Consider the following 25,920-nt stretch of genomic DNA (forward strand, 5'->3'; position numbering starts at 1 on the left):
AGTGTCCCCAGATGAGCTAGTGCAGGTCCCTTTGGTGACTCCGGCTCAAGCATCACACAAGCTCGGCAGGGAGTTCCGCAAGATCTCCCACCTCTTGGGAAAGGCACGACCAGAACGATCGTTCCATCTGATATAATTAACTTGCCACTCATTAGGGGAAAGGACAAAGGGCTACTGCAAGAAATTGCCACCCTAAGAAGGGTCAGACCAGCGTGGGACCAGTCACGGTGGTAACAGACGACATGAGAGCGGAGAAGTCTGGGGCCAGGCTCGAGCAGAGCACGGCAGCTGGGACGAAGCTGAGATTCTCCACTCTTTCCAGCTCGCCTCCAGGGCCAAAGCAGAAGCCACAATACCACCTTCTGGTAAATCTCCATTACTGCACCAGCCCCTGCTCCCACCCTGCCTTAAACCGGGGCAAACACGCCATGGCTGCGCCCGGACCGTGGGGCTCCCCTTCACAGGCAGGCTTTGGAAGCTCTCGAAAACGCAAATTAAAGCGGTGGGAGCATTCCAGCTCCTTCCCATTGCTTCGGCCCTTGATTTATTGCAGCTATTAAGTGCCCCGGCACGCAATCTGCCTTGCCCGTCACAACTGAGTGATTTACCGCCCTTACAAGAGAGCGCGGCGTGTAGGGTTAAACGAGGGGTGTGAAAAGAGTAAGTGAACAACTTGTAATAGAATCATGGAACGGTTTGGGTTGGAAGGGACCTCAAAGATCATCCAGTTCCAACCCCCCCACCACAGGCAGGGACACCCTCCACTACACCAGGTTGCCCAAAGCCCCATCCAACCTGGCCTGGAACACTGCCAGGGATGGGGCAGCCACAGCTTCTCTGGGAAACTTGTGCCAGTGCCTCAGCACCCTCAGAGGGAAGAATTTCTTCCTTAGATCCCATCGAAATCTCCCCTCTTCCAGTTCAAAGCCATCGCCCCGTGTCCTGTCACTCCATGCCCTTGTCCAAAGCCCCTCTCCAGCTTTCTTACAGCCCCTTTCGGTGCTGGAAGCTGCAATAAGTTCTGCCCGGAAAAACACGGAACGCTTCACGAATCTGCGTGTCGTAACAACTCATTATCCTTACAGTAACTTCAGAATTACAACTTCAGAGCGCTTGCGAACACGTGGGGAAAGGCTCGGGGGGTTTCGCAGGCTGCCGCGGCGCTCGCTGCCAGCACAGCGGCTCACCCCCTGCTTGCCGACATTAAACGCTGTTTTTCTGCACCCCAGGCTCTCCCTAACCCCCCGCCCCGCGGGGTGCCCGCGGCCAGGCCTGAGGGCCGTGTGCGGACGGCCCCACCTGAGCGCCCTCTCCCCGTCCCCAGGGATGGCTGTGCCCACCGCACAGCCCCCCAGCCCGGCGGGGCGGCCCCACGGCGGATCGGCCGCCCGGAGCGGCGGGCAGTCCCGCCGCCCGCCAGCGCTGGGCGGGACGGGGCGAAGGGCGCACGGCGCATGCGCAGACACCGCCGCCTAGTCCCGCCCTCCGTGCCCATTGGCCGGCGCGGGGGAGCGGCGAGCCAATCGCGCGGCGGGAAGGCGGGTGAGGGAAGGGAAGATGGAGGAGTACGCGCGTGAGCCCTGGTGAGCGGCCTGTGCGCGCTCGGCGGCCCCGGGGCCCGGCGGGCGGCACCGGGACGGGCTGACGGGACGGGCGGGCAGGGCTGGGGCGGGTGGTCCGCGTAGTCCGCGGGGCCGCTCCCGGGCGGGCGGCGGGGGAGGGTGACCTTGGCGCGGCCCCTCTGGGCGAGGCCAGGCTGAGGGAAGCGGCCGCGGGGGCCCGGCCGGGGCCACCGGGAGCTCGAGGAGCCGGAGCCGCGCCGGTAGCGAGCCCCGCCGAGCCCGCCTGCGCGGGGGGGTGTCGGCGCGGCGGCTGCGGGGCCTCTGTGGGCCGCAGCCCCCGTTCCCGCGCGCCGTGAGGGGCCCGACCCCCGCGGCGGCTCCGCGCTGCCCCTTCCCGCGCTGCCGTTGGGTCTGGATCCAATTTAAAAGCTTTATTTGTGGTAATAAAAGGTTTAAAGGGAAGCGCAGGGTCTGGATCGAGTAGGCAACCTTCTGCCCGCCTCTGCAAATGGGGACCTGGGACTCCGTGAGGCTTTTCCCAAAGCTTTGTGGATCGCTCTGCTGCCACGCGCCAGGTTTCTCCATCAGCTCTGCCTTCCCACGGCGCAAAGTTTGGGATGTCGGCGAAACGAGTTGTATTTATTGGTTGATCGCTGCAGGTGATCTCGCTCTCCCTCCAGCAGGGGCATGCGAGGGGGATGTTTTGCTGCTGAGCTGCCGGGGACCCCACACGCTTTTGTCCCATTTTGCTGCTGGTCACCCTGGTATCTCCCTTCCCCCTCTGCAGTGACGTGGGGGGTTCAGCTCCCTGGAAGATGCTGTTCCTGGGAGTGGTGTGACCTCACTGGGAGGTGACGCTGCAGGACCTGGCTGTAATGGAGCGGGTCCAGAGGATGCCACAGAGATGCTCCGAGGGCTGGAGCACCTCTGCTCTGGAGACAGGCTGGGAGAGTTGGGGCTGTTCAGCCTGGAGGAGAGAAGGCTCCGGGGAGACCTTCCAGCACCTTCCAGTACCTAAAGGGGCTACAGGAAAGCTGGAGAGGGACTTTGGACATGGGCGTGGAGTGACAGGACACAGGGCAATGGCTTTGAACTGAGGGGAGATTTGGATGAGATGTAAGGAAGAAATTCTTCCCTCTGAGGGTGGTGAGGCACTGGCACAGGTTGCCCAGAGAAGTTATGGCTGCCCGATAAGTGTTCAAGGAAGTGTTCAAGGCCAGGTTGGATGAGGCTTTAAGCAACCTGGTGTAGTGGAGGGTGTCCCTGCCCATGGCAGGGGGGTTGGAACTGGATGATCTTTGAGGTCCCTTCCAACCCAAACCGTTCCATGATTCTAATTTGCGTCGCGGTCGCCTTCGTTAGAAGCAGGGATTGTTGCGTAGTCTTGTCTGTGCTGGGAACGGCCCCAACGGCTGGCGGGGGAGGCAGAGTCATGGCACGTCACCACGGCTCCATGGTGAGGACGAAGTGCTGCCCCTTCTGCAGCAGAGCTGGTGTCAGGCTGGCGCCCCGCTGAACCGCTGGCGCTGAAAAAAGGCAGCTGTGTTTATTTAAACCGTGATGGCCTCTGACTCTCGTCGTTCGTTGGCCATTAGGAGAGCTGCAGGCCGCCGTGGAGCGCAGAGGGACGTGTCACCCCTCTCAGCGAGGGTCTTGACTCACAGGCAGTCAGAGCTGGCATGGCACCCACTGGCTTTCCTCGCTCCCCTGGCCCTGCCTGCCACCCTCTCCTCTTTTTGTGAAGCCAAACAGTGCCGTGAGCCACCACAGGTCCCTCTGGGCTCGTATCTGAGGCGTGGGGCATCCTCAGCCTCGCTGGTCAGTGGAGCTGGTATGTGGCTGCCCCAGAGCCCTGGCACAAGGGAAGTCCTGGCCTCTGCTGTCCTCATCTCTAAGTGATCTTGGTTGCCAGTGGGAGTAGGAGTCTGATCTTGGTTGCCATCGGGAGTAGGAATCTGACCTTATTTTGCGTGTAGCAATGAGCACATCGTTTCCTGACTGTGAGGGCTCCCCTTGAAGTCAGGGAAACAATTAACAGTAGCATTAAGCTTGTAGATAAGCACTAAATTAATAATGGAATAATCTCTTTTGTTCTCTTCTTTCCTCACTGAGGTCAAGCACTGCCAGGGACTGCAGTCAGCTCTTTGTGTCAGCTTCCAGATGCGCACGGCGTCTATCCTGGAGTTCCAAGGAGCCGACGTACGAAATGGCTGTGCTGATATCAAAGACGTTTTCTCATTTAGAAGCTGCTCCTGCAGGGTCTTGGGGGAGAATAGTTTAAAAGGGAAATTAAGAACCCCAAAGGTAACAGCTATTGATCTTGACATCTGAAGCAGGGTTAAAGTCGGAAAAAATCTAGGAGAGCAGTCCATGATTGAGGTGTAATTAACGAAGCTTTTGTAAAGAGCAGTCATGATTTGCTCAACTGGAATTCTTTGACCTCGTGGGTAAAGGAAGACCACTTTCCATAACCTATTTAGATTTCCAGAAAGCCTTTTAATGAGATCCCTGTTAGCAAGCTAATGAAGGAGGAGATTTGTGATGAGATGTTTTATTCATAACAGGGTAGATCAGAATCTGGACAGCAGACGTGGAGAAGAACAAAACAACAACAACAAAAAACCCTGAGAAGAAAGACTTAGTCGCTTTTCATCTTGGCATCCCTGACAACAGTGTGCCTGTAGCCTCTTCCCGATCATTAGATGCAGGAGAATAAAATGTGAAATGGGGCTAAATTATTTAGTTTCGTCAAAGCTGGAGGGGATTTGTGAGGAATGTGAGATGAAAGCGTGTCGCAGGCAGGGCAATTAAAACGAAGGGTGATGCATGGTGGGATGATACCCAGTCCTGCTGGTGCCTGACTCAGCGTGGGTTTGGGACCCGGCTGTAGCTGTCACTGGAGATCAGGGGTGGCATTGGGGTGGGTTCTGGTGCGCTGGGAGCAACTGGGTACGCTGAGGTGCGGAAGCAAAGCAAGCGAACGACACCACACGCAATTCACCGCCGCTCCGAAGGCATGCGGACCTGGCCATGCTCTCATTAAAGCGCTGCTGAGGCAGGGAGGGATTCAGAAGTAGGTCATGGAGAAAGCAAGGAGCCTGGGAGAAGGTGGAGAAGGAGGGACTGAAAATTTTGGAATTTTTTTGCAAGAAGGGGGAAAAAGTAACCCCTCCTGACAAAATATGCAGTAGCAGTGAGGGGTCTGGGGAAGAGCGGTGGTGTTTGTCGCTCCTTACGGCGGAAGAGCGTTAGCATGTTCTGTGAAGTAGACAAGTGGCAAATCCAGAGTGGATCCATGAAAGCTGTGTTCCCATGTGCAGGAGCTGGGATGCTGTGGGGAGCCCTCCAGAAGAGACATGTGAAATTCAGAGTGAATCAGGAGTGCGTGTCGATGCTCATCTCCGTGATTTGCTGATGGGAGCACTGAGCTCACCGGGGAATTCAGTTTTGTCACCCTGTGTGTTGCTGTAGTCTGGGTTTTGCAATGTTTGCTGGTTATTTCTGGTGCAGCAGTTACCGTCATCGGCTTCTGCTGGAAGATTTTGACACAAGATGAAAGAAACAAACCAACTTTGTAATTTTACGCTTTGAAGTTGGCAGCAGAGGTTCTCAGTGCTCACCTGCTTCAGGAGTTCAGTTCGGTGGCGGAGAGTTACAGGGCTCTAGAGCTCAGCAGTGGTTTTGGGGGGGTTTGAACCCCAAATTAAAGCTCATCTCAAAGCACTCGCTGCGAGGAAGGTGCTTGTCCTGCTGCAAAGCTTTCGCTCGCTGCTTGGAAACATTCCGTGCTCCGTGTTGCTGGCGGCTGGAATCATGGCCTGCTGGACCTCCAACTAGATCTGGGTTTGGTTTGAGTGAACTTCAGAGATCCAGGGTGCAGCAGGAAAACCTTCCGAATTTAACAGAGGTGACTTTGAAGTCTCTCATGTAAGTAACCAGGACTAGAGAGAACCACGAGTAGTTCAGGAAGGTGGAGTTTGCCACTTGAGTTTTCTGTAGGTCAAGACAAGAATGAGCACAGTAAATTTACAGCTATTTACGCTTCAGGAGCAGGACAGAGCTGGAATTCTGCAGTTTTCCATGGTGGAAATGCATCTCTCTGCCTTGTGTGAAGAGTTCAGGCAATTCTTTGTTGTGTTTTAGACGTACTGCTCTAGGGTGACTAGGGTTGGTAGGCTCATGACAAACCTCGAGTGTGTTTTGCAGTAATGTTACTCGTGCCTGTGTTTTGTTGGTGCTCAGGAAGCTGGATGTGAGACAGTACAGCTGGCGGGCTCGATTTTCACTCCAGTCACACTCCGTGCTCAAGTGGTGGATCCATTACAGTTACTTGCACTGTTTAACATGATGGAATTTAGTATTTTCATCTTTCTTTTTCTTTATAGTCCCTGGAGGATAGTAGATGACTGCGGAGGCGCTTTCACGATGGGAGCGATAGGAGGTGGCATTTTCCAAGCTATCAAGGGCTTCAGAAATTCCCCAGTGGTAAGTAAAACCAGTTGAGAGTGCATTCAGAGCGCGGGCCCGCTTTCTCTGTCCCATCAGCAGCGAACCCGACCAGCCGAAGGTAGAGGAGAAGGCATCCCTGTGCGGGGGGTGGCACTGAGGAATGGCCTCCATGTCGTGAATCCAAACCAGGCGGTTATATCTGGTGACTGGCTCGGGATCCACGTGGGACCATCATCTCCCTCAGGCTGGAGGAGCGGAGGGCGCAGCGGAATACGTCCGTCTCGGCCAGCCTTGTGCCTGTGGTTCTGTCTGCACGTAAAGATGTGGGGCCCGGGCTGTTCTTCCTCTTCCAGCCTACCCTTCTCCCTCTCTTTTAAGAAATGGAAAGACTCAAAGGAAAAGTCTTTTTCTCCTTCAGACTTATATTAAGGGTATTATTTTCTTTAATTAATCTCTTATTGAATTGTTAGGATTTTTTATTAACTGGATTTTTTTGATAGGTTTTGTTTAAATGCAGGAGTGTGTGTAAACGTGAAAGTTGAAGTTTAGCTGATGCAAGACAGTTTTCACTTTCAGGATTGCCGCTGCAAAATTTTGACTATAAACCTGTTCTAGAGACATTTGATCAAATAAGATCTAATTTCTACTTGAACATGTGTTTGAAAATGTTTCTCTGGCTTCATATAAAAGGGGTTTTTGTTGAGTGTTTCTTGGTCTTACTGTGTGACACTGAACAAGCCATGAGTTCAAGGTAAGTTTTTAAAATAAATGTTTCTAAACTAGTCAGATCCTGCAGACACGTACCTTGGAAAGAATTATATAATTAACTACATTCTTAGTTTTGCTTAAGACTTATTAAATAAACCTGTCCGCACTCTGAGTTCTTGGATCACAAAACTTGGGTGCATGTTCTCTGAATTTTCTCAAAGCGTAGGAAAAGATGTAGTCATAATTCTGTGGGGTCCTGGAGGACATGTTTAGTGCTAGACTCGGCAAGGCTCAGCACCACATTTAGAAGCTGAATTGCTTGCTTCTCTTGGCTACTGAGGCTGGGCTGATGAGATGAGGACTAAATATTTCACCTGAGCGGCAGGAATGACTAAAATTGGGACTAATGAGATCATCCACTCGGTGGATAAGGAATTGGCTGGACGGTCGCACTCCAAGAGTTGTGGTCAACAGCTCGATGTCCAAGTGGAGACCAGTGATGAGTGGTGTTCCTCAGGGGTCGGTGTTGGGTCCGGTGCTGTTTGATGTCTTTGTTGGTAACATGGACAGTGGGATCGAGTGCACCCTCAGCATGTTTGCTGACGACACCAACTGTGTGGTGTGGTGACACGCTGGAGGGAAGGGATGGCATCTAGAGGGACCTTGACAGGCTGGAGAGGTGGGCCTGTGAGAACCTCATGGAGTTCAACAAGGCCAAGTGCAAGGTCCTGCACATGGGTTGGGGCAATCCCAAGCACAAGGACAGGCTGGGTGGAGAATGGATGGAGAGCAGCCCTGAGGAGAAGGACTTGGGAGTGCTGGTGGATGAGAAGCTCGACATGAGCCGGCACCGTGCGCTGACAGCCCAGAAAGCCAACTGTGTCCTGGGCTGCATCCACAGCAGTGTGGGCAGCAGGTTGAGGGAGGGGATTCTGCCCCTCTGCTCTGCTCTCCTGAGACCCCCCTGCAGTGCTGCCTTCAGCTCTGGGGTCCCCAACATCAGAAGGACATGGAGCTGCTGGAGCGGGTCCAGAGGAGGCCACAGAGATGCTCTGAGGGCTGGAGCACCTCTGCTCTGGAGACAGGCTGAGAGAGTTGGGGCTGTTCAGCCTGGAGAAGAGAAGGCTCTGGGGAGACCTTCCAGCACCTTCCAGTACCTAAAGGGGCTACAGGAAAGCTGGAGAGGGGCTTTGGACAAGGGTGTGGAGTGACAGGACATGGGCAATGGCTTTAAACTGGAAGAGGAGAGATTTAGATTAGATAGAAGGAAGAAATTCTTCCCTCTGAGGGTGCTGAGGCACTGGCACAGGTTGCCCAGAGAAGCTGTGGCTGCCCCATCCCTGGCAGTGTTCAAGGCCAGGTTGGATGAGGCTTTGAGCAACCTGGTGTAGTGGAAGGTGTCCCTGCCCATGGCAGGGGGGTTGGAACTGGATGATCTTTGAGGTCCCTTCCAACCCAAACCGTTCCACGATTCTATAAGTGTTACTTTAAAGGTCTCGTTAACCCCTGCTGGGCTACTCAAACAAACTTTGAGCTCACATGTTTGAATGCCTGACGGCTGTCGTTCATTCCTGTAGCTGACAGGTGTGTTACAAGGGAGTGCTAAAGACAAAAGTATACGTAAACGTGGTTGCTGTCAGCTCTTGATCCCAGCTGTTGGGGGCACCTGGAAATGTTGAGCCTGTGGCACGTTTCTGCTCTTTATGGTCGGGTTGGCTGTAAGACTTGGGCTCTTTTAACCCTCGTTTCCCTTTTGTTGTAGGGTGTGAACCACCGGCTGCGGGGAAGCTTGACAGCTATTAAAACGAGAGCTCCACAGCTGGGAGGTAATGAATTTTGTATTGTCGGTGCAGCCAGCTGGTAGATCACCCAGTTTGGGAGTATAACTGTGCCACCTGAGCTGTGGGAATTAGTGTGGTGTGGATGAAACATGCTTGTGCTCACGGAGCGATAAGCCAAGGTTAATAATTCTGTCGTGTTTTAACGAGCTCTGTGCAGAGCTGCTGGGGGGCTGTGCATTGTGTGCAGGGTTTTAAAATAAACAGAAATGACTTGTTAAAAGAAATGATCAAGCTGGGAGAAACAATGAGGTGGATGGGTGGGTCTGGTTAGGGTTTGGGACTGTTCCCCTGGGGCCAGCTGGGTAAATTCCAGTCATTTTTGCGACCTGAACTTTGTGCGTGAAAGTCTGAAACCCACAAAACTGCGGCTTGAGTCAGAGCGACTGAAAGGTGACCCTGTGGTCACGCACTGCGCTGTGCCAGTTTGCCCTTCCGAGAGGCAAACTGGGGGAACACGTTACAGAAGCAGAGATCAGGAGAGCGGCGTTGGGCACGGAAACATCGGCTGCAGCAGAGCTGCTTAAGGAAACGGGGGCCACCAGCCGGAAAGGCTGAGCCTGGGGTGACTGGGCACTGAGAGGGGCCCCTCCTGGTTTTCAGCTGGCATTAAGCTGGTCTAAAGCATTAAGACACCTCAAATTAAGGAGGGCTGAACTTACTCTAAGTAGTATTTTTCCCCAAATGAGCCTGGAGATTGATCGTTATTTTAGTGGATAAGGTCCTGCATGGGGCAATGGCTTTAAGCTGGAAGAGGGGAGATTCAGATGGGATCTAAGGAAGAAATTCTTCCCTCTGAGGGTGCTGAGGCACTGGCACAGGTTGCCCAGAGAAGCTGTGGCTGCCCCATCCCTGGCAGTGTTCAAGGCCAGGTTGGATGAGGCTTTGGGCAACGTGGTGTAGTGGAGGGTGTCCCTGCCCATGCCAGGGGGGTGGGGGTTGGAACGAGATGGTCTTTGAGGTCCCTTCCGACCCAAACCATTCCATGATTCTGTGATTCTCTTTGCATCTGCCATACAATACCGACCAGTACTGATCTGCTGAGATGCCGGAAGCAGGATTAGGATAAGGTGCAAAACTGCTCTGCGTCGTCCTCTATGAGGAAACGTGTTTAAAAAGTGAAAAATAGGAAAGTTCCCTGAGGCGATCTGGCTGTGTTAGGGTGGAAGTGCCGTTATCATCACCGCTTCCTGTCGTTAAGTATAAATTAGTAAGATTATATATAAAAATGTGTGTGTGTGTAATACGTGTGTCACCTGGCAAGTTGAGAATTCTACTCTGTATTTATTTTAACCTGTGTTTGGGTCTGTGTGGGGCTGGATATACTTCCGTGTCTGGGTGCGGGCACGCCGGCTCTCAGTTATGCGGCCGCAGCACAGCTGGCTTGTCTGCCTTCTCTGAACTGCCTTTTGTGGTTTTGTTTTGTTTTAAATAGGTAGCTTTGCTGTCTGGGGAGGTCTCTTCTCCATGATTGACTGCAGTATGGTCAGAATGAGAGGGAAAGAAGATCCGTGGAATTCTATCACAAGCGGAGCCCTGACTGGGGCCGTATTAGCCTCGAGAAGTAAGGAGCTGAGGGCATCAGCTGAAAAACCCCGGTGCTCCAAATCCACAGTTCTCATCACAGTAGAGCAGCGGTTTATGATTCCCAAATTAGAATTTACTTTCTAACAAGAATTGAAAGATAATCTGGAACTTTTGTCCTGTGCTTATGAAAGTAACAATTATGTTCTCAAACATTACCGGCGCTCCTTTGTTTCCTTGAGGACGAGAAGGGGGAGTTGCCCAGTAATTGTCCTTTTATTGGTGATGCTAATGAGGCTTACTGGCTGTAAGATTGCTGCTTCCAAGTCTGCTCTAGGAGCAATCATAACCCAAGAGAGAGCTGTGATATGCAAAGTAATGCGCCAAGGAAGAAAAAAGTGTTTTGTGCTTTTTATTTCAGACGGACCCGTTGCCATGGTGGGATCTGCTGCGATGGGAGGAATCCTCCTGGCTTTAATCGAAGGAGCTGGTATTCTCTTAACCAGATTTGCCTCCACACAGTTTCCAAATGGTAAGGAGCCATCAGACCACGGAATCGCAAAGCTTTTGTGGCGCAGCCTGTGCTAGCTTTCTTCTCCCAGTTACCAGTCTTAGTCTGCTCTGCTGGTTGCCAGCTTCCCAGGCTGCGGAAAATCAAGGAGCTGCACGCTGCTGATGGGATGAGGGTGTCATCAGCTCCATCCCGTTGGGCACTGGGAGGCTGCGTGGCTGGATGCAGGGACTTCCCTGCTGTCCGTGTCTTCTGCCCTGTCCCCTGATGAACCCGTCGGGTGGTGGCAGCCGTGTTTTGGTCACTGGTGGGGGACACAGGAGGGTGGAGGGAGTAGCAAGCAGGAGTTGTTGGCAGGCCAGCTGTGGTTGTGTGCGGACGTGCAGGCAGCCCTGGTCTCAAGGAGGTGATAGAGATCAGGCTGGCACAGAGGAGAGATTTCAGAGAGGGGCAGTGGTGGCAGCGCTGTTTTTCTAAACTGCTTCAAAAACTACATCCCCCCTTTTTTTTTTTCCTAAGTAAAACGCAAGCTGAGGTGTCAGTTAGCCAAGTCAGCAACCATTTGTGGAAATGCCCGCCTGTGCAAAATATTAATACCTCTATCACCCCACCTTATTTTGGGGGAAATGCAGACAAAACCACTAGTGTTGAAAGGATTAGTCGCAAGCCACTAATTCCTGAGGGGCTTCCTTTCTCGGGTTTGTTCCCTGACGTTCTTTGTTTAATCTAAATTATAACAATTTCTGTTCTTAATATGCAGACATTTTAAAACTGATCTGCTTTAGAGAAAGGGTATCACCTGTCTGTTACAGTTTATTCTCTCTCAAACTGGCATACAGCAGAGGTGTTGCTTCCCTCCAGCAGAACGGCGGTAAGAGGAGTCGGGAAGCTGACTCCGCAGTGGCTTGTTCCGACTCACTGCTTTGCTTCATTGTCGGGCGAGTTGCCGTGGGTAAACCTCTCCAGGGTGGCTGAGTTCAGCCGCAGGACAATAAGGCAGAGGTTTCCAGCTCCTTCAGGTGACTGAAAATGTTCCTGTGTCGCTGCTCCGATAAGTTTCCCCGTTAATAAAGGAGATAGAAATACAGTCCTTACTGGACTGAGGCTCTTGATGCGTAAAGCGCTTGGACTTCTTTGGAGCTGCTGGAGCAGGTCCAGAGGAGGCCACGGAGATGATGCGAGGGCTGGAGCACCTCTGCAACGGAGACAGGCTGAGAGAGTTGGGGCTGTTCAGCCTGGAGAAGAGAAGGCTCCGGGGAGACCTTCCAGCACCTCCCAGTACCTAAAGGGGCCAAAAGAAAGCTGGAGAGGGGCTTTTTACAAGGGTGTGTAGTGACAGGACACGGGGCAATGGCTTTGAACTGAAAGAGGGGAGATTTGGATGAGATCTAAGGGAGAAATTGTTCCCTCTGAGGGTGGTGAGGCACTGGAGCAGGTTGCCCAGAGAAGCTGTGGCTGCCCCATCCCTGGCAGTGTTCAAGGCCAGGTTGGATGAGGCTTTGGGCAACCTGGTGTAGTGGAGGGTGTCCCTGCCCATGGCAGGGGGGTTGGAACTGGATGATCTTTGAGGTCCCTTCCGACCCAAACCATTCCATGGTTCTGTGATTCTATGAATTAAAAAAAACCTCAAATGTAAGGTCTTGTTATTGGCTTCATTCATTTCAGAGGGGATTTATGTTAAAAATGCTGTGAATGTGTTCCATGCTGTTAGTAGGAAGAATCTCTTGTCTTTTGGTATTTACTACTTGCTGTTTTTCCTCTTGCTTTCCTCGCAGGCCCTCCGTTGTCAGATGACCCCTCCCAGTTGCAGCCCACTCCCTTTGGTGACTACAGGCAATACCAGTGATGACCCTCATTCTCCTTGTTCCCGTTACACCTGAGTGGTAACTTGAAGTGCTGGAGGACCAAGATGTGGTATGTCTTTACACCAGTGGTAGTCTCTCACACAAACAATGCCGAGACGACCTCCAGCACTTCTCAGTGTAAACCTGCACGGGAGAACTTTTAGAAGACGACAGTTGTATTTATTCCCTATAGATTCCATTGCTGTAACGTTAATACGTGTCTGATACAATACATGGAGATTTAAGATGGAGTCTTGTCATCCTTTGGACATGGACTGATGTGAAAGTCTTTGGAGTCTTCTCCGGGATGTGGCGTTGGCCATCCACAGCGAACGCAGCTGGGCTTTAGCCTCTTCCCATCGGATTTAGGTTGTGACACATGGTTCAGCTTAAGGAAAAGAGTTGATCTACACACGGTTTTACATTCCTAAAGTGAATATTATTGGGAGAACGTGCAAGCCAGTGAAAATTACTTCCAGCAGTATATATTTCACTGCTGTTCCTTGTTTCCTATGCTACCGCCATGCAGCCCAAGTTACTTGGTTAAAGCAGAATCTGCCTGTAGTGGATCCGCAGGCTGCGGCATACCTCTGCCTTCCCCTAAACCCACCAGGCTTTGAGCCCCTTTTAGCAAGAGGTAACAGAAAACTAATTCTTCTCTGCTGCTGCTGACTGTGGCTTTCGCAGCAGGCTGGAAAGGGAACACCGCGGAGCGCTCCCCTTCCTAGAAATGCAGCGAGACGTGTGTAGGAGCCCCAAAAACACGTAGGCCTGTGGGGGTGGAGGGTGAAGCCTTGCCCTTGCCTGCCTGCTGCCAGCGCAGCCTCTTGCCTTTTCACCTCGCCTCCAGTCCTGAGCACGATTCAAAACATTTGCTCCATGTTTTTGTTGTTAAACTCTGGTTGTGGAGGCATGTGCCTTCTTGCCAGCAGTTAAAAAGTCACATCCGGTGAGGCTTTCTGTTGTTTCTGTTGCTTGCTGGCAGTTCCTGGTGGAATGGCTGCCTTCAAAAAAGACTGGAGTTGTGTTATCTGAGCCACGTCATGGCTGTTCCTCTGCGCAGGAGGGAGCTGGATCTCCACACTGTCAGGAAACAGGAGCAGGGGATGAAGATAACACCGAAGCGGTCACAGTAACGATTGCCAAATGGGTGAATTAGGATTGTACAAGCAAGTGCAGGATGCTGACCAGCCCCTGTGTCCTGTAAAAGTGGCGTTTTCTTCTCTCCATCGCCCTGCCTGTCCTAGAAGCGCTCCAGGCCTGCTCTGCCACCTTACTGGTTGGTGTGGTTGCTGCTGGTGTGTGATTTTCAACCCCTGAAGCGCACCGTGCACGTGTGTGGCTGGGGGTGGGAAGGCTCGGTGGCTTTGCCAGTTCCCTGCCTCCTGGGGCGAACCATCAAGACGATTTTCCTGATCCGTATCGCTCAGCCAAGCGCTCTCTCCTGCTCTCGGTTGGGCCACGGGGCAGCAGGTGAGGGTCTGGTCTTTGGGCCAGGATTACACTTGGCTCTCAGCAGCTGTGGGGCTTCCCCTGTGTATCCAAATGGATTTGTCCATCACCAGATGTTTTCCCATACTCCTTATACGGGATTAGAGCACTGGGTGCAGCTCCAGGGTTTCCTTCCTGGCTCTCGTACTGGTCCTTTGGGGTTTGCTGGGAGGGGAGAGGACTGAGGCCAGGGGCTGGTGCTGTCGCTTGCTGAGAGCCGAGTGATCCCAGGAGGGCCACAGGCGGGGGCCAGGCTGGCAGGAGCCCCCCTGGACCCACAGCACTGTCCATCACAGCTGGTGCTGCGGTGGGCTGGCTGCATGGCACGGAGCTGGCAGCTCTCGGCCTGTGTTCAAGCAGCAGCCTGGAGCACTTGGGTGACCTCCCGCACCAGTGCTTTCTCTGGGAGCAGACTCTGGCCCGGGGTGGGACACGGGGGTGTGCAGGACCTGTTGTAGGTTGAGCTGCAGCAGGGAAACCTCCTGCCCCCCCACCCCGGGGCTCCATCCAGGCTCTGCCTTCACGGTCCCCAAAGCCAGGCTGCATCCAAACATCTCAAAAAAGGGCCCCACAACCCTTCCCCACAGCAGCACGGACACAGAGAGCAGGGACATGTGCCACCAGTGACCACCTGTGGCCCAGGGGCTGCACTGGCCCTGCCAGACACTGCCCCCCCCCCCCAATAAGGTAACAGGCTTCAGCTGCCCAAGATGGGCTTTATTAAGCTCAGCTCTTCCCCTCTAATGCCCCTTGCCTGCCTGCACTGGACCCACTCTTACACAACTACACACGAGGAGAAGCCCCTGATTTAGGGTGTCCTCCTGCACCCCCCCCCCAACTAACGGGCTGCAGGCCCTTTGCCAAGCCCATGCCAGGAGGGAAGTCAGCAGGTCCCGAATCACCCAGCCGGGGCAGGGTTTCCTGCCCTGCCATCTCCGCACCACCCGAAGGTTTCCTGTGTTCCCCTTTGGCTGCTGGGGCTGCCCAGACTGGCCACCACGGCACGAGGGATCCTGCTGCTCCTCACCAGTGCTCCCACTGCCCCTCACCAGTGCTCAGCCCTTCAGGGGACACCATCCTGGGCGGAAAACTCAGGGGGGCAGCTTCTCCTCCACGACCACCCCAAAAAAAACCCCACGAGACCGATGCCACCGGCACGACACGGAACTATTGACCTTTTTATTTCAATCAGCTACAGCAGCTCTACATTCCCCGAACACACCGTCCTTCCTTCACTACCACAGACAGCGAGGGAGCGGGGACACTGCGGTGGCAGCAAGTCTTTTTAAAGCTTAGTATTAAATATTAAATATTCTCTCCTGTATGTTTACATTACTTTGTCAAGGAAAACAACGACGACAACGAAAAAAAGGAAAAAAAAAAAAGACAATTAAAACTTAAGTTACATCAATCTGTGCCCTGGGCAGCAGCACCGGGGGCTGCAGAGCTGCTCCCCCCTCCCCAGCGAGGCATATGCAGAAAAAATCTCCGGCCCTGGGCCTGGTGGCACGGGACTCGGCTCGCTCCGGCGGTGAGCTCGGGAGGAGCGGGATATCCGTGCCCTCCGTTTTCGGAAACGGGATTGCCTGGGAAGCTGGCACGACCCCGGTGCAGCTACAACACTGTGTGGAGGCGGCGAGGCCGTGGCCTCCCCGCAGCCCCAGCAAGGTGCGTGGGGAAGGGGGTGAGGATTTGGTCGACAACTTTGCTAAAGAATTTTTCTTTAAAAAAAAAAAAACAACAAAACCCCAACAACCAAAACAACAACCCCAAACAGTTTTGAGTCTTCCTGTGATTTTAGCAAAGACAAGAGTTTAAAAAGCACTTAGGAAGCTTGTACTAAAACCCGGTGCTCTCAGAGGAGAGAGTCGTCCGTGCACCCCCCTTCCAGTCCGTAGCGGAACTCCTGCAGGTTCGACACGCCGTAGAAGTGGACGAAGGCCGCGGCCACCACGAGCACGTGGAAGATCTGATGCGACTGGAACTGCGGGGAAGCGAAAAAGCCCTTTAGACCAGACCAAAGGGGACAAAACACCGGGAACATCTCCTCCTCTTCCCTCCTCCTCCTCCTCCTCGCTGCTTCTGCTCTGCCCCAGGACTGTCCCCCAACGCTTTTTCCCCCTCGTTGCTCCCAGGCAGCGTTTTCCACCCTGGACTTCAGCCTGTCCCGCCGCTTGCAGCAGCCGGTCAAGGTCTGGCTGCCAGCACGTGCACTGGGGCACACCAGGACACCCCCAGCCCCCTTCTCACATCTCAGAGCCCACCACTCTCAACCCACCCCCCTCCCCAAACTGGCAGCTGCCCCCCGCAGCGCCCCGCTCACCGCCTCGTCCCCGCACTCACCCAGATGTCGAACTTGCCCGGGAAGAAGCGCTCGGGGATGCGGGCGGCGTACAGCCCCGCGCCCGTGATGTACATCACGGCCATGAGGAAGAACCAGCCCATCTGGCCGACGGTGGTGGCTTTCACGAACCCCTCGGCGATGGTGAAGTGCATGGTGGGCACCACGCCGCTCAGCCCCAGCCCCAGAAAGACGCCTGCGGCGGAGAGGAGAGATCAGCAACTGGGAACGGAGCGCGGACGGGGCCCTGCTGCTCCCCACCACCCTTGTCCTGCGCAAAGGGAACCTCCTGGAGGCACCAGCAGCTTTCTCCTCGCTCAGTCCTGGATTATCCAACCCCCACAGCGTTAATCCTTCACAAAGCGAGGGATCTACAGCTCCACATCCCAGCCAAAACCAGTGCTGACTCCAGTGCTCACTGGGCAGAGCTCACCCAGCGTTCCCTGCACAGCTGCAGGGCTGCAGCAGCTCCTGCCCCTGGCTATGGGAACGGCTCTTTCGGAAGCCACCAGCCCTCTGGATGGCACCGGAGCCTCACAGGTGTGAGGAACGCAGCAGCCCCAGCCCGCCCTTCGAGGAGAGGCTTTGCCAGAGCCATTTGTTTGGTGAAGCTGCTTGGAACTCAAGAGGAAGGTGCTAATTAGCGGTGCCGAAACGTTCAGCTCTGGCATCTAATTAGTCTGGCAGAGAGACACCAGCCCAGAGATGCTGCGGCTCATCCTCGCAGCAGGATTTGGCCCAGGCAGCGCTCCCACAAAAACGTGCCAGCGTGTGACTGGCAGGGCAGAGACGAGGGAACCTCTTCCGCCTCTGCACGAGCCGCAGGGTCACGTTGCCAAACTGCTTCCCGGAGAAGGCGGCTTCGTGCGGCACAGCCCCAGGCCACAGGGCTATTTTTAAACGCTGCCTGCCTGCTCCAAGCCTCAGGCTTGCCGAGTGCCAGGCGGACGTCAGGGCCTGCTCAGCAGAGGATCCCAGTCCCTGGCACAGCAGGAGGAAGGAGAGCGTCCCTTCTGGGAGCTGCTGCTGGGCAGTGCTCGGGGGGAGTTAATTCTGCAGATGGTGAGAGCTCTTCCTAAACGGATCTTCCCAAAGAGCCTTCCTGGAGCTCCCTCCCAGGGCTGGGGGCTCAGGGGGAGGACGGAGAGCTCCTACCTGCTCTTGTCTGCCTGTGCTTGGGGGTGGCAAACCGGTCCCACTGAGCAACGATGATGGCAGAGATGCCCAGGACGCAGACGATGGAGAGGTAGATGAGTCTTGGCTGCGGGGAGCAGTAAAACGAATAGTAGAGCCACGGGACAAAGCTCCCCATGATCAGCAGTGCAATTCCGGAATAATCCAACCTGCAGCCGGGGTACAATGACAGAGTCACAGGTGAGCCCCAAAATCCACCCGCCTGTCGGTGCCCTCCAGCCTGGCTGCACCTGCGTGGAGCCACTGTGGCCAGCCTGGCAGCCATGGCACTGGGGGTGAAGCTGGGTGTCCGGAGGGGGGAGGATCTCCGGTGCCATCGGTGCCATTTGGGACAGGAGAAGGGGCCTGGGCACGTACGCAGCTTCTGGGGATGCCAGCAGGGCTTGGCAGGGGCACAGCGGGTGGGCAGGAGCTGGCTGGATGTGAGAGGGACCGCGCACTCGAACTGCCGTGCCAGGATGTGGCAGGCTCACGGATTTGACCATCGCCCTCCGCTGCAAAGTGCTTTTGATCCATCGATCCAGGAACCATTTCAGCACCGGGACGCAGCCGCTGGCGTTACCCGCACCGCCGCGGCGGCAAGCGCCTTCCCCGGTGCCCAAGGACGTGCCTGCTGAGGGCACGGTGGCACGGTTCGCTCCTGTAGGATCTCTGGGCTTGGTGCACAGGAGATGGTGGCAGGATTTCCCAGGCAGCAGCACCCACGTAAACGCCTTTGGCAGACTCGTGTGAGCAAGATCTGGTCTGAAAGCCTCGCTGCTGCCGTGCCCGTGCCCTGGAGGCTAATGGGAGCTTAACTCTGAGAGCGGCCGGAGCGCCGACCTCGGGAAGAGGCACTGGCCACTGCCCAGCCTTTCCACTTTGCCGGGAATCCTGTTTGGTTTGGTTTTCTTTCAATTTGGTTTCAGTCCAGATTGGATCCAAACCAGAGTTTTTTGAAAGCATCCAGTAAACTGAAACGGCCAAACTGCTGCTGAGAGATCTCACAGAGCGAGACCCCTCCTCGATTCACGAGGGGCACAAAGGTTCCGTCCTTACCATCCACCTGAGGGCACCCGAGCTGGCGGATTTAGGGTGCTCGGGCGCAGGGCAGAGCCCTCCAGGACCCAGCTAGCTCCACGCTGGATTCGGTGAACACTCCCTTCCCCCACGGATAAAATGTTTGAGATCTTGGAAATCGTTCTGCTTTCCAAGAGAACTCAAAACCTCCCGTGAGGCCACGCAACCGCGCTCGTGCTGACTCACTTCGAAAAAGTCCGCGAGACCTTCTCCGAGTGACAGTAGACAGTGTGGAAAAGCCAGGAGAAGCTGAGGCACAGCACCGCTCCCAGGAAGAACATCCCAAACACCACCTTCTCCTGGAGAGGAGCCATGAAATACATGTTGGGCCGCAGCATGGTCAGGATCCCCAGGCAGAGGAACAGAACGAAGCCTGCAGGGAACACGCCAAACGGGTGGTCAGGCAGAGGAAGGTGGTGAAGCAAAGAGCCAGGAGAAACACGGCCCTGGCTGCGCTCCGCAAGAAACTCGGGATGTATCCTGCTCGCAGGGCACTTGGAGGGGCTGGGTTGCACCCGGGGCTGGCCTGGCAGTGGGTCAGACAAGCAGAGCCAGGGGCAAGGGCACGGCCGGGCGCAGGGCGAAGAGCCATGGGCCGTCCCTGGGTTTCAGAGGAAAGCGCTCCGAGGCTTTCCTGCCTTGCCCAGGACACGTTCCTCCGTCCCACCCTGCGGAGCGGCGGCAAAGCCACAAACCGTCACCGAGCCCAGCCCTGGGGCCCCGCGGTGAGGAAATGCCCTGGAAGTGCCCTTCGCCCTGGGAGCTCTCGGGCACCTCGTGCCCCAGCTGCCTGCGTGCGCAGGACCAGGCAAGGGGATGCGATTCCCAAAGGGAGGCCGCGGGCACAGAGAGGACCCCAGCACCAAGCAAGTCCTGGTCGTAAAAGGCCACTTTTGGCCACGGGGACCAAGCCCACTTTCACCCCAGGGCTACCAAACCCCCTTGGTCACCTAGCAAGTGCGTCCAGATGTTGCCCGTCTCGGTGTGTATTCGGAAGATGCTCCTGAAGCAGGCCCGGAAGGATGGCATGGGGGGCCTGTGCCCGTGCAGGAGGTAATCGTTGTCCTTCAGCCAGTCGGGCAGCACGTCGTAAGGGATCACGCGCCAGCGCCCTTCCCACACCTGCAACACGCCAAGCTGCGCTGGTGGCCCCCCAAGAGTGGAGCCAGCCCGAAGGCTCACGTTTAGGCACCCCGGGAGCCCAAAGTCACGCGTGGAACAAGCCCGGCCGGGGCTGGAAACGCCCTGGAACACTCCTCGGGGAGAGGAAGTTCAGCTTTTGCAACATCGGGCGCCCTGCGGGATCCCTTAAGCCACCCACATCCTGCAGAGCGCTCCCCACACGTCCCCCTGGAGTCAGAAGCGATTTGCATCCCCGGGTTTAACCCTTCTGCGCCCGAAGGAACTGTTCCCTGCAGCGAGGAACCCCCACTTTAGTCAGGGAAGAGGGAGCCCTGGGTGGCAGCAGGACCCTCAGCCGGTGCCACCATGGACTGGCCTGCAGTAAATGCCAGGACAGGCACTGGGTGAAACCAGCAACGGTTCCTGGTGCTCCCAGTCCCATTAGAGGAACGCAAAGACACCGGGACTGCTCCCCAGGTCACTGCTCATCCAGCACAGCTGGACACAACCTCCAACACCCACTGGCACCTCCCAGCAGCCAGAATCCCCTTCCCACACCGCTCCCGGGCGACGCTGCTGGGAGCAGGCCCAGGCGAGCGGAGCCGGAGCAGACTGCCGGCAGGGCTGCACGGAACCCCGGGAGCTCTACCCAGGCAGAGGGACGTGTCCCAGCCCCTTCCCACCACCTCACACCCTGGGCTTGGGGCATCCGGGCCTCAGTAACGCTCCAAAAGCAGGACTGGGGGGTTGTTACGTGCTCCTGTACCTTATACACAAACTCTTCCATCTTCTCCATGGCATGATGAGCCTGGAGAGGCAAAGTCAGCACACGGACCACCTCCTCCTCTTCCTCGCGGGCCGCTGGGCATGGCGGGTCTTCGGCCTAGAGAGAGAGGGGCCGAGAGGAAATCATTCCTGCCCACGGGGGGAGGAACAGCGTGCGGGGAGCAGCGAGTCCCTTCCGAGAGCAGCCGGGGCTCCCTCCCTTCCCGAGGGGCCGGCGGGACCCGCCGGTCACCCCCGCTTACACAACACGCCGCTGTCTTCACCGTCTGGGGCAAGCTAATCCCAGATTTATCCTTGCGGAAAGGCGGGATTACCACGGGGGATTTTCATCCCTACAGCCAGGGCTGGGACGGCCGCTCGGCCCAGCCCGGAGCCCCCGCGGAGCGGCGGCGGGAGCTCCCCGGACTGGGAGCGCTCCCCATCCCGGCGCAGCTCCCCCTCTCCTTTTCCACCGGCGGCTCCGAGAGGCGATTTCCAGCCCCAGGGCTGAGCACACCCCGCCTCGGCCGCCATCCCGGCCCCGCGCCCGCCCCGCCGGAGCGGCTCTCGGGCCGGCTCGGGGCACGGAGCGGCCGCGGACCCCGCGCAGCCTCTCGGCGCCGGCACGAAGCGACGAGTGGGACCGGGGCTTCGCCGCGCACCCCCGGCCAGCCCGAGCCGCCACCGGGATAACGGGCGGATCGCGGGCTCCGCGCGCGGGGCGGGCTTACAGTGGCCGAACCGGCGGCTCCCGGGTCGCCCTTCTCCTCCAGCAGCGGCCCCAGCTCGGCCAGCTCCAGGCGGGCCCGGTCCCGGTCCCGGCCGGCGGCGCCCAGCGCGCTGCCCTGCGCGGCGGCGGCGGCGGCTTTGCGGGACGCCATGAGCGCGGCGGGTCGGTGCCGGTGGCCGAGGGCAGCCGGTGCGGGTCCTTGCGCCGCCGCGCTGCGGAGGGAGAGGAAGAAGAGAGTCACCGGGGGCCGCCCGCGCACCGGGACCGGCGGACCGGTTCCCTCCGGGGCATCGGCGGAGCGGGAGGCAGCGCCCGGAACCCCGTCCCCTCCCGCGCGCACTCACCGGCCGCTACATCCCGCGCAGGGCGGCGGCGGCGGCACCGGAAGCGACGCTGAGGGAACGAGCCGCTTCCGGTCGCCGAGCTCCGCCCCGCTCGGCGGCAACGCCCCCCCCAGGGGCCGGGCCGGCGGGCGCCGCGCGGGTCTCGCTTTTTGATTGGTCGCCGCCGCTGTCTGTCTGTCACTATCCCCGCCCCGCCGGCTACCGGCCGCTGCGATTGGACGAGTCGCGCCGGCGGGAGGCGCTCTAGCCCGGCCGCGCGTCTCGCTGGCCGCGCGCTCGGCTGCCCTCCACGGACGGGGCGCCGCGCCGGGAGCGCCACCTCCGGGAGTGCCGGGATGGCGGCGGGCGGGGCCGGTCGGACCGGGCCGAGCCGGCGCGTCCCGCGGCCCGCGGCTGTCCGGGCGGGAGCGGCAGAGCCCCGCGGGGCGAGGGCCGGGCCGGCATCGCCCGTAGCCCCGAGTTACAGTCGCACCGCTGCCGTGTTACCGAGCCAGCACCGCCCCGAGGGTGCCCGGCCATCGGTCCGTCCCTGTCCCTCTGTCCCCCGTGGCTGCCGGCCAGCGTGGCACCGCAGGTCCCCGCGGAGGCCGTCAAGGGCTTCCCTGGCTGCCGACGGCCCCGGGAGCAAACGCCCTCGGCAATAATTGATGGCCAAGGGCGCCCTCGGCCCAGTGGGACCAGCTCGTCTTTCCCCGCCCGGAGGTTTAATTACCTCCGCTAACGACGGCCGGGGCCGGAGACTCCCGTCCGCCCTCCGCCGCCGCCCGGCACAATGGCAGATCCTGTTCCCCATCAATCATTCATGTCCCCGCCGCTGGAAGGGCTTTCTCCGGGGCTGCTCCACCGGGAAGGCGTGGGGGGATTTTCCAACCTTCCCAACGCCAAACAGGTGCTGCCGGTGCCGGGGCAGGTCGGAGGTGCCGGGTCACCCCCTGTCCCCATCGGGTGAGTGGTGGTGGGTTTGGAGGGGACATGGGATTTAGGGCTTTTGGGGGTTCAGTGGGAGACGGCGCAGGGTCAGAGATGCTCCGGGGGTTTTAGGGGGCTGGATGGGGCCATCCCCGTGTCCCAGCAGAGCTGAGGGGGCCAGGACAGGTTGGGGCTGGCTGTGGCCAGGGCTCTGCTCTCCCCTCTGCAGGGACCAGCGCTGCCGTGACCCCGCGCCGGTGGCCCCATGGGTGTGCTGAGCTGCGTGAAGTACCTGATGTTCATCTTCAACGTGCTGGTGTTTGTGAGTGCCCCGGGCCCGGCGGCGTGGGGGAGCGGAGGGGACCCGTCCCCTGGGCACGGGGTGGCTGGGGGTGGTCCCTGCACCCCGTAACCACGGCGCGTCCCACAGGCTGGCGGGACGTGCCTGGTGGGCGTGGGGCTCTGGGTGGCTGTGGACCCGACTGGTTTCCAGGACATCGTGGCTGCCAAGCCCGTGTTGAGCGCGGGCGCCTACCTGCTGCTGGCCGTGGGCATCGCCCTCTCGCTGCTGGGCTTCCTGGGGTGCTGCGGGGCCCTGCGCCGGAGCCGGCCGCTGCTGCTGGCGGTGAGCGAGGGGAGCCGGGCGGGGAGGGAGGCACGGGACGTGGGGAGCAGGAGGTTGTGGGATGCGGGGAGTGAGGGGATGAGGGGGTTGGAGGACACAGGGACCAGGGGATGAGGGGGTTGGGGGCTGCAGGGTGTCCCCAGAGCAGCCACAAGCCCAGTGTTCCCCGTTTTGGCCCTATCAGCTCTCAGCAACCCCCAGTCCCATCCCCACCTTGTGAGCCTTTCAATTTAGAGCCCAGAGGATTTTATAAAGCCACCACTTGGCGTCATCTCCCTCTGAAGCTGCTGGCTTGTCCCACACAGCATCCCAAGCTTTCCCCCTCGATGGCAAGAGCTGGAAATCCCTTTCTGAGCACCGACACCCTGATTTCTTTGGCATCCCCCCGACCCTGTCAGCCTGTGCGTGTTTTTAACCCCCCGCCTTGTGGCCGCGGTGCTCAGAGATGTGGTGGCTGTCTCCAGGAGCTGCGTGCTTGTCCCCTGCATCCCCCTGGTCCTGGGCACAGGGCGTGGGCAGGGCTGGCTGCAGAGGAGGGGAGGAATAGCTGGAGTGAGCTGCCCACAGGTTCGGGCTGGTCTCTGACTCCTTTATCCCGCTGCCTTCCAGTTCTTCATCCTGGTGAGCTTCGTCTTCATCACGCAGCTCGTTGGGGCTGTTCTCTTCCTGGTGCACTGGAAACAGGTACCGTGCCCGTGCCCTGATGCTGTGCCCTGTGTGACCAGCCCCTCTCCTCCCTCCATCATGCCATAGTTCATGGCCCTGAGTTCCCCAGGGGACCGGGACCGGTGCAGGGACAGCCTTTCTCACCCTCATCTTCCTCACCAGCACTCTGAAGCAAGCCTGAACCTGGGTGGGTGGGTCCCCATGTCCCCTCAAAGAGAGCTGGCACCTCAGCCAGTGTGGTGCGGGGCAGGGGAGGGTTAGGGTGGGTGCACAGCTCCCCCAGCCCCATCCCTGGTACCGGTCCCCCAGTGCTCACAGATGGCACCAATCCCGCAGATCCAGCCGGAGCTCTTCCTGTCCGAGCTGCGAAGGGACTACCGTGGGGATGAGGGTGCTGAGGTGTTCTCCACTGCCTGGAACACCCTCATGGTCACGGTGAGCACTCAAGAGGCTCCTGGTGGGCTACCGGGGGGTGGGGAACACCCATGGACCTGCTGAGGGTAACCTGGATGCAGGCAAGGGGCTCGTGGACCCCGATGAACACCGGGCACCATGGTGGGCTGTTCCCCGTCTCCCCAGGTGACGTCCCCTGCATTTTGTCAGCGTATTGATGGTGTTTCCTTTCCTTTCCTTTCCTTTTCAGTTCTCGTGTTGTGGCGTTTTTGGACCTGAAGACTTTGGGAATGGCTCTCGCTTCCAGGAGCTGCACCCGGGGACGCCCTGGCCGCGGGCATGCTGCGCCCGGGACGGGCTCCTGCAGGTGGGCGAGCTGCTGGGCTGGGAGCAGTGCCAGGAGAGGAGCCCCGGCTACATCCACGAGCAGGTAGGACACGATCCTGCCATGCCCCTGCCCTGTGCCCAGCACTTCCCAGGCTGGTGGCACTGAGGCAGCAGCACCCTTTGCCTCCGCGCGTCAGGGACAGGAGCCTGGGACGCTGCCTGCCCGTGGCTCTGCAGCCCAGTGACTCCTCATGTCCCCCCCACCCCGAGCTCACCCTCTGAGCCCCTCCACCATCTCCCTCCCCCCAGGGCTGCTTCTCCACCTTCGGCAGGACCCTGCAGAAGTACATCTCTGTCCCCGGGACGTGCAGCTTGGCCGTGCTGGGCATCGAGGTACGGAGCGGGGCTGGAGGGGACAGGGTGGATGGGAAGGGATGGGGCAGGCAGCGGGTCACCTCACACTGGCTCTCTTTTGCCTGGAGGGTGCTCTGTGGGTGAAGGGACCACAAACGGGCTCAGGGTGGACCCCCAGTGCTCCAGCTGTCACCATCACACCCAGAAAGCGGGTGCATGTAGAGCGGGTCTGTCTCGGGATGTAAAGCCAACCTGCTGCTGCAGATGGGTTGGGTTACAGGACTGGGGAGGGTCTATTCTGCTCCCCCAGGCCCTGGCAGGGGCGTGTGTCAGGCTCTCTGCAGACCTCCAGAAGCTCAGAAGTGCCTCCTCCGCCGCGATGTCCCCTGTGCAGCACCAGGACAGCAGGGCGGCCACTCGAGGGGGCACGGCCATCGCCCGATGCCCGGTTGGATCGGGGGCAGAGGACAGGGGTCTTTCAGCCTTCGGGCTCTGAGCCCCGCACGCAGCCGCGTGCCCGGCCGCGGGGGGTAACCTGCTCCCCCCGCTCCTGTCCTTTCAGATCTTCGCCATGTTCTTTGCCTTTTGCCTTTATTACAACTTCGACTGAGCGGGGCGAGCGCGGCGGAGACCAGCCGCGCGCTTCGGAAGCAGCAGCAGCCAAGGGCGCTCTCCCTTTCCTCACATCCCAAAGCTCAGCTCCGCAGTTCAGCACTCCGATCGCTCCCCCAGGATGCAGGAGCTTTGCCGACTCCCGTCTCTGCTCCAGCGGGTGCGTAAGGATGGGCCTGGCTCACGTTTCCTTGGAGCAGGGACAGGACACGGGTTAAGTTCCTCAGAGGGCACCATGCAGAGCAGGAAGCTGAGCATCCGACTGGCTCCCACTGTGATCTCCCATCAGTCTTCACAAAATTAAAACCAGCACTGATGATGGAGCCCTGCCCCCTCCACGCACCTTTGGATCTGTTGCACCACCAAATCCCATCCTCCTTCCTCCTGATCCTCTCCCGGCACGTTGCCTCCCTGACACCCTGCTCCCTTCCACACCCGTCCTGTTCCCAGACCTCCGGGCACCCTCTGGGCTTTTCTTCATCCCTCTGGGCTGGTGCTTTTCGCTGGTCACCTCCCAGAAACACAACAGAATCAAGACACAACCCAGGTCAC

At 58.1% G+C, this 25,920-nt stretch overlaps 3 protein-coding genes across 4 annotated transcripts; 2 read left to right on the forward strand and 1 right to left on the reverse strand.

Annotated features, from left to right (window-relative positions):
• The first annotated feature begins 1,552 nt into the window (after positions 1 to 1,552).
• TIMM17A (translocase of inner mitochondrial membrane 17A) lies at positions 1,553 to 12,670 on the forward strand. The gene is made up of 6 exons (XM_086627322.1): positions 1,553 to 1,583; positions 5,948 to 6,047; positions 8,482 to 8,545; positions 9,993 to 10,121; positions 10,503 to 10,613; positions 12,368 to 12,670. Exons 1-6 carry the CDS (start codon positions 1,558 to 1,560, stop codon positions 12,436 to 12,438), a joined length of 501 nt encoding a protein of 166 aa, XP_086483448.1. The 5' UTR covers positions 1,553 to 1,557; the 3' UTR covers positions 12,439 to 12,670.
• A 2,435-nt stretch (positions 12,671 to 15,105) lies between these two features.
• ADIPOR1 (adiponectin receptor 1) lies at positions 15,106 to 21,289 on the reverse strand. Of its 2 annotated transcripts, XM_086627203.1 has the most exons (8): positions 21,067 to 21,289; positions 20,827 to 20,843; positions 20,410 to 20,526; positions 19,472 to 19,643; positions 18,708 to 18,894; positions 17,424 to 17,611; positions 16,271 to 16,464; positions 15,106 to 15,911 (listed from the first exon to the last, which is right to left on the reverse strand). In XM_086627203.1, the coding sequence occupies exons 1-8, from the start codon at positions 21,287 to 21,289 to the stop codon at positions 15,783 to 15,785; spliced, it is 1,227 nt and encodes a 408-aa protein (XP_086483329.1). In that variant the 3' UTR covers positions 15,106 to 15,782. The 2 variants fall into 2 exon arrangements, with proteins under 2 accessions (XP_086483329.1, XP_086483331.1); XM_086627205.1 differs by lacking the exon at positions 20,827 to 20,843 and having other exon boundaries at positions 21,140 to 21,289.
• A 1,367-nt stretch (positions 21,290 to 22,656) lies between these two features.
• Positions 22,657 to 25,366, forward strand: LOC147526841 (tetraspanin-18-like). Its single transcript, XM_086627457.1, has 7 exons — positions 22,657 to 22,713; positions 22,822 to 23,016; positions 23,626 to 23,700; positions 24,019 to 24,117; positions 24,326 to 24,505; positions 24,712 to 24,795; positions 25,319 to 25,366. Exons 1-7 carry the CDS (start codon positions 22,657 to 22,659, stop codon positions 25,364 to 25,366), a joined length of 738 nt encoding a protein of 245 aa, XP_086483583.1.
• Positions 25,367 to 25,920: the final 554 nt, after the last annotated feature.

The sequence above is a fragment of the Tauraco erythrolophus genome, chromosome 27 (genome assembly GCF_009769465.1).
Source record: "Tauraco erythrolophus isolate bTauEry1 chromosome 27, bTauEry1.pri, whole genome shotgun sequence".
In the NCBI taxonomy this organism is placed as follows: domain Eukaryota; kingdom Metazoa; phylum Chordata; class Aves; order Musophagiformes; family Musophagidae; genus Tauraco; species Tauraco erythrolophus.

Bases quoted from the DNA above. Each gene is read 5' to 3' on its own strand.
- TIMM17A (XM_086627322.1), top strand. From the start codon at position 1,558: ATGGAGGAGTACGCGCGTGAGCCCTG. The intron at 6,048-8,481 runs GTAAGTAAAACC...CTTTTGTTGTAG, and splicing joins GCTTCAGAAATTCCCCAGTG to GGTGTGAACCACCGGCTGCG. The intron at 10,614-12,367 runs GTAAGGAGCCAT...CTTTCCTCGCAG, and splicing joins CTCCACACAGTTTCCAAATG to GCCCTCCGTTGTCAGATGAC.
- ADIPOR1 (XM_086627203.1), bottom strand. From the start codon at position 21,289: ATGGCGTCCCGCAAAGCCGCCGCCGCCGCCGCGCAGGGCAGCGCGCTG. The intron at 18,895-19,471 runs GTGACCAAGGGG...TGTTCCCTGCAG, and splicing joins CATCTGGACGCACTTGCTAG to GCTTCGTTCTGTTCCTCTGC. The intron at 16,465-17,423 runs GTAGGAGCTCTC...TCTCCGCCGCAG, and splicing joins GCACAGGCAGACAAGAGCAG to GCGTCTTTCTGGGGCTGGGG.
- LOC147526841 (XM_086627457.1), top strand. From the start codon at position 22,657: ATGGGTGTGCTGAGCTGCGTGAAGTACCTGATGTTCATCTTCAACGTG. The intron at 23,017-23,625 runs GTGAGCGAGGGG...GCTGCCTTCCAG, and splicing joins GCCGGCCGCTGCTGCTGGCG to TTCTTCATCCTGGTGAGCTT. The intron at 24,118-24,325 runs GTGAGCACTCAA...TTTCCTTTTCAG, and splicing joins GGAACACCCTCATGGTCACG to TTCTCGTGTTGTGGCGTTTT.